This window comes from Myripristis murdjan, chromosome 11, assembly GCF_902150065.1.
Source record: "Myripristis murdjan chromosome 11, fMyrMur1.1, whole genome shotgun sequence".
Taxonomy (NCBI): Eukaryota; Metazoa; Chordata; class Actinopteri; order Holocentriformes; family Holocentridae; genus Myripristis; species Myripristis murdjan.
In genome coordinates this window covers 26,001,668-26,014,067 of record NC_043990.1, presented here as the reverse complement: position 1 = coordinate 26,014,067, position 12,400 = coordinate 26,001,668, and the positions used below count along the sequence as shown (strand labels likewise).

General features: G+C 39.9%; 1 protein-coding gene across 1 annotated transcript in view; it reads left to right on the top strand.

The window, feature by feature from the left end:
- fam135b (family with sequence similarity 135 member B) overlaps positions 1-12,400 on the top strand; it is a 42,437-nt gene that overhangs the window by 10,892 nt on the left and 19,145 nt on the right. The window contains exons 3-5 of the mRNA XM_030064132.1: positions 75-154; positions 9,000-9,139; positions 11,787-11,857. Coding sequence (XP_029919992.1) covers positions 75-154; positions 9,000-9,139; positions 11,787-11,857 — 291 coding nt within the window. The remainder of the gene's footprint in view (positions 1-74; positions 155-8,999; positions 9,140-11,786; positions 11,858-12,400) is intronic.

Sequence of the window (12,400 nt, the reverse complement as noted above, 5' to 3'; positions counted from 1 at the left end):
ACAAGTAGAAACGATAAAAAAAATGTAGAACTGCTGGTGTGTGTTGACTCTTGATGTGTGTGTCCATCCCTCAGGTTCTACCAGGTTCGAGCAGGGCTGAAGGTCTCACCTCGCGTGCCACACAGGCTGATAGCAACGGCACATGGCAGTACAGGTAAGGACAAGTGTTCCTCACATTGCATGATTATTTTTTATTTATTTATTTTTTTTTAGGAATGATGTATTTATCCGTTTCACTTTTAGCACAGTATTATGATGACTGTGTCCTCATAATAATATGAGGATAAGCTCCCAATTTGCTATATTGGTTCTCGGTCTGACGGCATAATCTCTGTTTTTTGCACTCTCGCTGAATGAGTCTGTGGACGGCTACATTTGGTCCAACTGTTTTAGAAGTGTGTTAGAGTTTGTGCCATGATCAAACAATTAAATTGCATATGTTTTTTATGCTAAAGTAAATACAAATTATGTCCAAAAGGTGCTATGTTTCCCCCAGAATTTTATTCTCACAAGGATGGAAAAATCTCAGAATATTATAACAATTATTACAACAACTACTACTGATACTACCAGCAGTGCTGTTAATACAAACACGAGTGATTCATCGAAACTTGTGTGAAATCAAAATATTGCATTAGAATCAGTTCATGTTAAGGGTTTTCCTGTACAACCTGTTTAGTCCTGTGAACTACTGTCATGAGGAAGAGTCCGCACACCAATATGCTCCATGCGCACCCTTTTCTTGAGGTCTTCACCAGTTTAAATGATATGAGAGGACACCGCAGTCTTGTATTCTGTTCCAACACACCTGATCCATCAACAGCCTAAAGAGGCAGGCAGGATATCGACAGCTGCTCATCCATCAAATGCATCAATAAAGGTGCAGGCCTTTACAATAGCATACATAATTGATGAAATACAAGCCATCACTGTGCATGTCCAATAAAATAAAATAATATCTATTTAAAGGTACAGGTCATCATGATACATATCAAAAAATACAATGGCAACAACTCAGAACTGTGTTATGAGTCTAAATCATTACCTTAAACAGTAAATAAACTACTATGTTTAGACGCCAGGGCTGACCACTGATATTGAACCAATATCACATTATGAGGGCAGATACTGTGTCGGATTTTGAATATTGTAATATGGGAATGGTAGGGGAAAAGGGGAATTGTAATATCCCTTCACTGCCTTACACTGAAGGGATGCAACTTTCTCAACTTTTTTGGCTGTTCTTTACCTCTCCCTGCTTCGTCATCATATCCACAATACTATTGGAAATATCTTATGGAAGCACCAACAGTCATCCCTAAAATATCATCGCCATATCGATATCGAGTTATTCGATTAAATATACACTTTTATCCAGATTTGGATTTTATCCACATTGTCCAGCCCTATTAGACACAGCAGCAGGAGTATCTATCTGTAAGAGCCTGTAAGATCAATGTGGTGGAAGTGCATCATAGTATAAATTATCTTAGAAAAACCTAGAAAAAAGAAATCTATATATCTACTTATATCAAACTCCTGGTTGAGACAACACCTGTATCTATCCAGCCTCTTGGTCCTAAAAGCTGTGGATGTGTGTATTCCTGTCTTATTGTTTTCCATTGATGAACACTAAAATGCCTAACCAAATAAGCAGCGTGATATCCATCATTTCAGACGTGAATATCACCGACTAATGAGCAGTTTTTAATCACAGTCAGTGTAAACAATCTGAAATATTGGTCCTTAATGCCTGTTGCAGATAGTGCTTGGATTAGCTGGCTGTGTTTCACAGGTACTTACAAGAGGTTCAGGCACAGCCAGTGGGTGAGAAAATCTCCATTGCATGACAGAGGGAATCATTTCAGGACTACACAGTCATCTGTTGTGATCTGCATTCTTTGTCTGACACATTGTCCTGGACACTCTTTTCTTTGAAGCCGATGTAAAAACAGTAATCTCTCGTGTTTTGCGTGTCACGTTTTGCAGCGCAGTGGTTTTCCCATGCCTCGTGCTAGTGCTTTCCTGTGAAAAAATGAGGATAATATTACAGTGTAATGCCAAATGTGAATATTTACTAGTGTTGTAAGTCTCTCTGGCTTGCAGTTACAGCAAGTTACTGTGCACATTAAGTGAATGGATCGGTCTGTTCCCGGTATTCTCTCAGCTACACAGGCAATGCATGAAGACATTAGAGAATTAAAGTGCTGTCTGGCAGTTTCAGCAAGTTTCTCAAGTTTCTCAGTGATTAAGATTTCGAGAAAGATAATCAGCTTGTACACCTTCATTTGCGGCGTCCTTGGCAAGAAGGCACACTTGAGAATATTCATCTTAATTTTTGTACAACAAGAGAAAACACACAATTAGGAGAGAATGTAAATTAAACAGCGTCAAGATTTGTCTGCAATCCACTCTCATTTTCTCGATAGTGGTGGGGTGATCTGCCTTTCAGCATCAGGTCTTGTTCTAAGAAGTGTGCACGTTGCTCCTGAACAATTCCTCTAACACACAGAACTGCATTGAATACAAGTGGAATTTCCCCCTCCCGACAAAACAAGATTTTAAGACAGAAATTGAGTTAAATGACTTGAAGTTGGTTGTTTGTGCTAAATGCAGGGCAGATAAGTTCTGCAGTAACTTTGTGTAAAGTGCTTTTCATTTACTTTGCCTCATGAACTTAGTGGTATATTCACACTGTTTGAGGCAAAGGCTTTTCATCCATGCGAGGTTGCTCAATCAAAATAGATAAAGAGCAACAAAACAGGTAATGAACTGGGTGGTTAATAGAAAAAAAAAAACAGCACTATTTATCCTCTGTGCATCCTCACATCCTATTATTTCCTACGTTTTGCAGATCTCTCTATTGTGGAGGATAGATTCTGTACATGTCTTCTGCTCCTTTGTAGTCGCAGGTTGTAACACCCTGTTTCTGAACTTAGCCGAGCATTAAAATCCCGTTTCTCTGGCAATGCAGGAAGCTGTATCGCTGGCAATACTGATTTGCAGTAATAACTGCTATTTTTAGCTCGTCATGACTGGAGCAGCACAGAACTGTTTGTGTGTGTGTGTGTGTGTGTGTGTGTGTGTGTGTGTGTATTGGCAAGGACACGACTGATTGTGAAAGCACTGTGTCCTAGCCTGAGATGTGACATTGATTCTTTTCATTTAGAGTGTTTTTTTTTTTCTCCTCCTTTTCCCCCCGAGAGAAACAATGATAGGAATACCAACAGGGACGACAATTTCCCCAACTCATTAGTGTGTAGATAATGCAAAATCCTCACCAGCCAAAATAATAAAGATTGCATTTTAATAGTAAGTGCCTCAAATCCTTGACACCCAATTTGACTGTACTTGACATCAGATCAGGGAAAGAGGTAGCGCGACCTGAGCATTGTGCAGTACAGCGTTACACAGTGGGCTAAAGTAAAACATAAAATCCTGTTATGATACGCCAGTCCAGTCCTTTGTGGTGATTAGATTACAGGGAGAATCAGCCAGAATTTACAGTGTGACCGCACACTCTATTCATAAGTGCTGTTTGCTCATTCTGTGTGTTCAACAATACAGTCGAACCAGTGATGTAGAGATAAATGACATGTGGGTAAATTATGACCTTCGGTCTGTGCTTATCACAAATCAAACAACCACCAATGTTAACGGTGACCTATCACCCATTATGAAAATGGCTGTTATGGGTGTTGCCTATTATTTAGGACAGTAGATGGTTGTTATTTTTGTCCTCCAACATGCGTACGTGTTCAATAAAGGAATCAAACAATAGCAAACTCAAACAATCTACGCCCGTCTCTGTGCCGGCTACTGCTCCTCTGATACAGGAAGGATAGAAGTTACCGGATCTCTCTGGATGTTAATAACAAGAAAAAGTACTGTTTTAACCTTCCTTTCTTCTACTCCAGCCCATTTTTTAGAGCCATTTTAGGGGCGGACAGGGGATCTTGAGGGGGAGATAAAAGGTCAACAGTAGATGTCACATAGCAGTGGTATTCATCATCATGAGAGCCGGGAACCTGAAGATTAATTTGAGATGCAGCTCAGCATTTTTCCTAGTCATAAATCTGTAATAAACATCACTTCTTTGGCACCCATTCATATTTTTTTAAGTTAATAGTGAATATGGGTTTAGAACATTATGATCCGAGGATATGATGGTCATTCCCGTGTATATTTATGTCTCATAAGTTGTTGCAGCAATTTCTTGGTCGATACCATGTCTTTGTGCACACCATAGTCTTATATGCATTTTAGTTTTCGAAAGTGACACTTGTAAAGTCATGTCAAACCTTCTTTGAATGAATTAAGGCGGTCAACCTCAAGTCCATCTCAGTGGCAGGAGGCTAATGCTTAGCATGTGGAGCATCCAGCCAGTATCCAGCACTCAGTAACAGTTTTTTTCAAAATGGGTGAACTATCCCTTTAAGAGAAGTCAATTACGCTTTCAGAAAAGGTTTGTTTATATGTTTCCCTCTTTAAAAAACTATTCTCATTTATATAGCATCTTATATGAGCTGGTTTTTAATTACCATGTATATTATAAATTTAGCTCATAAAAACTTATATCAGTGTGAAAATGTGGTTTAACTGAAATTTAGTGAGGTTTACCTTTCACTACATCCCTGTGTTCAACACTGATTTATGTCTTCCTCTATACCTTAGTCACATTACCATGTACTCTGCTATCCATCAACTGTGCAAACAAATTTGCATGTTCTTCACTGGCTAAAAAGCAGTTCATCTCGCAGCCTCACATCTCAGCAGAGCTGCAACGTAACAGCATGTGGCGGAGACGGTGCACACTGCAGCAGGGTACAGTAGAGCGAGGGCCATATCCATATTGTAATTGCAGGGCTGAGCTGCAGCCCCCCCTCCCCACCCCCTTCCTCCTTTGCGTCTCCTTGCACAAGGTCATGTATTGCGCCTGTAAACCTCGCCGGCTGAATCCCAGCCATGAATGCACCGGCCAGCGCTCTGGCCAGCGAGAGGACTTGCTTTCATCATTTACCATAAAACAGACATAGCAAATAATCCCATACTGCGCTCTCCGGGAAAGTGTATGCTTGACATTTCAATTGTCTGTGCCCTTCAGACAAATGAATTGTGCGAAGGATTGTGCCGTGCACTCTCAACTCGAGCATTTAATGATTGTGATTCATGCACAACAACATGGCGATTTCCAAGCCAGAATGCATTAGCAGGGTGAATTAGATTGCTGTTTGCTGTGTCTCCCACTGCCTGGACTGAGATACTCCTTGATATTAGTATCAATAGATAGAGCAGCAATTCTGTGCAAGTCGAGTTCTTGGGTTTATGTGTCACAGAGAGAGAGAGAGGAATAGAGAGAAAGAAACTAACACACACACATACACACGCACACACACAGCAGCTGTGGAGTATGAGTGGCTGTAAGCAGATTATTTCCAGTACAGAATCACTGTGGCTAAAAGCTTAAGGGCATTGCTGCAGGTTTCAATGTGCGGGATGTGATAACTCCCCAACACCTGTATTTACTCAGAACTGCACCATGCCTAAGCAAAGGCTGGGTGGGTTTGATGTATTTCTGTTGATCTTATTTAGTGTGAACAGGAATGCGACCATTAACACAGAAAATGTGTTTAAATCACATTTACATCCAACAAGTAGAAAGTGTAAGGCAAGGTGTGAATCCATCAGACATGGGTCAAATAATACTGTACAAAAAATTGTAAGTTGTGTCATAATGTAGTTATTCATGGTGTTTCTCTCGGGTTAGTGCAGTTTAATTTGCCATGCAGAATAATGCATTACTTAAATAATTATTTGACCTTTTTGAAAGTGTCCTGATTTGAGAAACAGGTTGAACCATACAAATACAAAAAAAAAAAAAAAAAAATGTAACCGCTATCAGTATCAGTTTCTCAGAGGAGGTCTCACCACAGGAGCTTTGCTATCTGATCAGCTCTGTAGAAAATGCAGTAATTGATGCAATGAGCATTCTGTTTTACAAGATGCTAGAGATGGAAATGCAGCAGCTTTGTCCCAGCCACAGCTGATTCACATTTTCTTTTTTAGCCACTTATTAATTCTGGGTTGGCGGAGCTGGAGCCTCTCCCAGCATGCATTGGTGGAGCTCAAGAAAACACCCTGGATAAATCTCCAGAAGGGCTGAACGATTAATTGAAATGTTAACAAATGGCTCCGAGCAAAATCCATGTGCGAAATCTAAAGCACAAGGACTGCAGTTTCTTTATTATAAAATGTATGACAAAATAACTAATAATTAGAAATGAATTATTGTGGTGCTGTAGAGTTGACTTTGCCTATATATTGTATTGCCCTGATGGGAAAAAAAAAAAAAAAAAAAAAAAAAAAGAAAAAAACATGTTTTACCCTGAGAAAAATAACATCATCATTATTTTTGTAGACTAAAATATGATGCAAAAACTCTTATTCCTAATTATATCAAAATTGCAATATCTGTCAAAGTAATTGCAATATGTTTCTTTTTAGCTTACTGTTCAGCTGTAATGCATACAGACAAATACATTCACACAACTGTGGCCTTTGGCAAGTTGGAGTCTTGACTCTCATGTGATGAGAGTGTGAGAGGCGAACACACAAAGAACATGAAAGCGACCTGCAGCCGTCATACTGCGAGGTGACAGTGTTAACCACTGAGCGGCCGTGGCCCTCCTGCTAACAGCACTGTCCATACACTATATCACCAGGGGGATTATGGGGCATCTCTGTCTCACATCCAGCAAGCTTGTAACCACAGTCATGCTCCTGTACATCCCTCATGCTGACTGGGGCTGCTTGATGCTGTAAGTAGTGACAGCATTATCAGGAGGAGGCCTGCAGAGAGAGAGAGAGTGAGAGAGAAAGAGAGAGAGAGAGAGAGTGAGGGGGAGAGGGGGAAAAGAGTACAACCTCAGCGGGGGGGTTTCAAAGACCTCTCCCAGCTCCCAGCTGGACAGCAGCTCTGCCACATTGACTGCAGTCGCCCAGCCAGAGAAAGCGTTCTCGTAGCAGAGAGTAAACAGCCATCGTGACGAAGTGCTGCAACATGGGAGATGTTTAAAGTCTAAACACCAGATGCTTAGAAGGTTCATTAGATCTCCTGTCGCCAACAAATTCCAAAAACAAAACAGCAAGCTAGTATAGCCTGTTCTCGTGATTGTGTGTCCGCTGAATGCTTGATAAATGCTTCTGAAAGGCCCCTGCAGCTTCCCGTAGCGCCGTACTGTGCCTCGTCTGCGGCTGTTTCAAGTTCTCATTTCTTGGAAGACCTCCTCCACTCAAAATTGTGTTTTTCTGCTGTTTCTGTCTCCTCAAATGTCTGACCTTGAGTCTGCTGACTTGTATCTGTGTAAAGTTTGTTACTAGAAACATGTTTTCACATTCCTCTACTGAAGGTGGGGGTGTATGTGCAGGGGCGCCGTATATGGGGGAAAAGTTAGGACAATTCCAAGGGCCCTTGCCTGACAGGGGCCCCAAAAAATAGGTAAAAACTAATATAAAAATATTAAACCATCAACTAGTAAATACATATATATAGTTTTTTTTTCATGGGGCCCAAAATTCCTGGCGGCGCCCCTGTGTATGTGCACGGCCCTAAAATATGATTCAGACGTACACTAAAGTTAGCTAAATTTGCTACATCACAAATCTGACCGCAAATCCCGTCAGCTGACAGGGTGGGGCTCTCCATATCATAGAGTAACTAAATGATTCCCTGAAATAAACAAACAAACAAACAATCAAAACAATATTTACAAGGTTAGATTATCAACTACCACACAGTTTTCACAAGTTTTCCTTGTTCTGTGAACGGAGCTGGTGTGCCAGCAGGCAGGGCGTGGGCGGGGACTTTCTGCATATTCATCGATCTGCAGATTCTTCATGAGGGCAAGGTTTTAATTATATTTAAACCGTTCAAAGGGACTAAGGGAACTGAAAAAAAACAAACAAACAAAAAAAACTTTTAAATATGTAATATTGATGAACAGAGATGATTTTAAGGGTTTAATAAATGGCTGGAGGGGTGTTTAATAATATACGTGACTGTTTGGTTAATTGAAACCTGAGCGAAGTCACTTGATTTTTTTTTTTTTTTTTTTTTTAATTGCCCCAAAATTACTGGAAAAAACAAAGACACAAAAAAGTGTCAAAAAATATCAGTAATACAAGAGTAATATAACTACATATTTAAAATAAAATTATAAGAAAACTACCACAACCTCCCCAAAAAGAAAAAAACAAATAGAAAGAAATGAAGTGAATTCTGTTAAGAGGGTGAAATAAAACCTGTGCAACCCAGGAGCCTGTGTTAAGGACAGTAACAACCTCTGTTTTAGTGGTAAGCCGGCAAAAGTTTGGCTCACATTAGGGCTATGTAGATAGAAATAAAAAGGTGGGTAAATTGGACAATCCCTTATTATTATGAGGCCCAGCAGCCACCATTACAACAAAGATCAGTAGTATTTAAGGAAAGGATTAATTATTAATCCTTATCCCCTTGAAGGCCTTGTCCTCATATAACCTACATACTATTAGGCACAATAAATAGTTTTATATTTGCTTATATTTATTTATCTACATAGATTTATATCAGTTTGGTACTTTTACCCTCCACTGCATCCATGGTTGTTACTCTCTTTTTGGAAAAGTGACAAGAGCATATGCATGGTTGTAAAAAAAATGTTGTGAAAATGTGAATTTATCATCCTGTATGACGTTTAACAAAGTGACAGCTTCGTCCTCTGTGTTCCCAGACTATCAATTATTGAAGGAGGGAATTGAATTGAACTTTTGAATGAGTAATGTCAGATTGCTAGGAGTTTGGATCAATACATTTCTGAAGCCGTGCCAGTGTCGTTTGATTATAATGACACGGCTTACATACTCACTGCCGATATACCCACTGCATATTCACACTCTGTGCAGAAAGTGAAGTGGCCTGCAGACCTGACAGTCATTGTTCATTTTGTTCTGTCCCACGTCAGGAGAGTGCAGCTTCAGCTCTGCGGGGGTTTATGATGGAACAGTGTTCAGCCGGATATTTCAGATCCTTTATAGGAACGAGGAGATTGTGGTGAATGACTGCATGAGCTTCAGAGTCCACCTGCTACTGGATGGAGAGAGGGTGAGTCACGCTGGTTATATTTGCCGTACACATTGTCCCCGCAGAAGCAGGGAAGAATTGAAAATGTCACTTGGTTGCCTTGCCTGTTACCCCATATCTCTGGTGACATAACTGCTTAATGTCAATTAATTATAGTTTAAATGATTACAACAGTTGTTGCTTGCTACCATGTCATGTTTTCTCGTGCATTAAAACCCCATGAAATGACATCTTCCTTGATTTTGTGTTTGCTGTTATAATAGGATGATGGTGCGGCTCATAATGTTGGGAGGTGTAAATCAATGGGATATCAGTTATAGAGAGAAACCACTTAATTTGATGGGATGTGTGTAGGAGTTGTTGTTAAAAAAAAAATGTGAGTGTTTTAATTGTCTGAAATTTGTATTTAAACCTACTGGTCACCATTAAAGATACACAGTTTTCCAGAAAGTAAAATAATGGGATTTCATTTTATGGGGACTTTAAGTAATCAAAATTTTATCACCCTCTGTTGGCAACCAGCAGAAATTGCCACAACATTGGCAGAGCTGATGTCCCACACAGTACTCTGGTTATAGCCTTTACAGCTGAAATATGTTGCAACACCAGTTCCTCACTCACCCCATCAATGAGTATGTATTAAAAATTTCAGTCGATGTGTGTATGGTGGTATTGTTGTAGTTTGTGGTATGGAGCAGTAAAATAATAAAATAAATTGTATTATTGACCCTTTAAAGGGATGGTAAACCCAGTTAAATATGTGGATGTTTTCTTTAGTATTATTTTTCAGTGATCTGATGATCGTCATCATTCACCAAGATTTCAGAGTTCCTAAAAGTCAATAAATGTAATAGAATGGAGTTTTATAGGCTGCATTTTCTATGGTAATCCATTCCAACAGGGCCGTGTGGACTCTACTTCCCTTTGTAGGGTAACAATATATCCAATATTGTCCAACAACATTGACCCCAGTAAAACACCACTTATCCAGCAAAGTGAAAATATCCCTTTTGTTGGATATGAAATAGATACAGATTTTACAGGTGCTTCAACAAGATTTTAACTGATGTTTTCATAGTTAATATTACTGAAGAGCTCAAAACTGTGGTCTTACTAAAAAAGTGTGAAAGTCCATGACTGACGCCATCGCTAGCCAAAGCTCCATATCAGATTTAAACCCTCTCCTCTTCTTGTGTAACATTGGATTGGTAAAATAATCCTCAGTAGAATGGTGAATTCATATTCAGTAGCAGCACAACGTGCTGTTGGTTACTGTTACTCTCTAGTATTTGAAGTATCAGGGACAGCAGATGCATCTGAAGGCTGTCAATCAAACTGGGGCGGGAGAAATAAAAACTGAAGAGCTGTTCTGATTGGAGCTTTTAATCCTTAGCAAAGCTGTTTGTTTGAACCATTAGATCTTCTTCATTTAAGGACCTCAGATTCTTGTAATTTCACATTTTTTTCTACACTAAATTGTGACAATAAAAAACTTTCAAATGATAAATTACATATTTTAGTTCCCTGTGCCTGTAAAAAAAAAATCTGCTTCAGCCGTTTCTGCAGCCATACGTCAGAAATGGTGTGAGCATCGCAGTATCGAGCTCCACCACCTTTGCCTCTTGGAGTCGATTTTCTTTAATAAGTGTGCAAACATGATTTGCATGTGTCCCAGACTGACCATGAGCAGTTGGACTGATCAGGCGTGTAAACCTGCCAGACAGTTATTGATGTACTGTCCTTGATGGTTTCACCGTGGGCATGACCCTAAAAATCCAGTGTGCTTGTTTTTGTTGTCTGGAGCCACCAGAGCTCAAATTGATCAGCGGTGACAGCAATGAGACAGGCTTGGGGCCCGGGTGAGTCAGAGCTAAGATGGCCCCGCTCGAAGCTAATCATCCATATCATAGCCATAGCTCACACTTTGACATTACTCTGAACCATCACTCAGTTGCTCACTGACACATTTCCAGATACCTGTGAGCCCTGACTCCGTCAGAATGTGGATCTCACGGTTTCCCGTGCCCGTTCAGCTTGGCAGATCCTCCTAATTTTAGAATATTTCATTAAATGTAGACGTTCGTGTGGAGGTGGAGGTGGAGAGGCAGAGGCATTTTGAAGGCATATCAGATTTCAGCCGTCAGCGCTCCCGAAGGCTCCCACTCATTAACCTTCCAGAGGTTATCTGCTCCTCACCTCCACAGATAGCACTGACAAAAATAGCCCTTCATTTCCACAGTGTATGCCCGTATGTACTGTATGTTTAATCAATCAAAACACCGATACCTTGCACAAAACTGCACTGGATTGTGTGTTTACTGCATGTGTGTGTATGCTCCAGGGAAAAACAGAGGGGAGACAGGGTGGGAGAGCTGCGTGAAGCCCATTATTAGTGAATATTAGCAATCCTGAGCCTCAGTCTTCAAAAGAATCCATTACTTCTGCAGATGGAAATGTCTTTTGTTGTTTGCCCACACCTTTTTGTCTTCCCATCTTTTTTCAAATTCAAACAGACTGTCTTTATTACCAAAATATTCAGTCTTTCTGATAATGAGAGAAACTCACTTGTGTTCAGCCCACATTAGATTAGATTGAAGAAATATGTTGCCTTAGTCCTTTAATGTGTATGAATTCACAGCAGTGTATCTGTGTGTTGCTGTTTCCCCAGGTGGAGGAAGCCCTGAGTGAGGTGGACTTTCAGCTGAAGCTGGATCTTCATTTCACCGACAATGAGCAACAGTAGGTTTTGGAGGAGTTTGGAAGAGTTTAGATGTATGTGCAGACGTAAGAGAGAAACTTTTTCCTTGTGCAGCAGAGTACTGACTTGTGATATTTGAGCGACCCTGTCTCCTAAAAATTATGTTTTCATACACCAACACTAACTAAACTGTATCCTCAATTACATTTCGAGGGCAATGTATTTTTGTTTCAGATTATGTTTTTTTTTTTTTTTTTTCTGACATATCACAAATACTTTTCAAATCAACATATCTTGTATAACATGTAACCAAAACCACTTGTTTAAGGTTAGGGAAAGATTAGATTTAGGCATAAATAGTATGCAGTTAAGGTTAGGTAAAGGTTAGGTTTAGGCATAAAAGGGGTGAAATTGAGTTGTTTGACCCCTCTGCCACCCCACTTCCTGCCTCGTACAGACTTCAGACTAAGTGATTACAAATGTTCTTCTGATACGTTACAAACAAATGTAATCCAAAATAAAAATGTGTTTGAGAATGCGGTTTAATTGTATGAGAACGTACTTGTTAGAAGTCAGGGCTTACT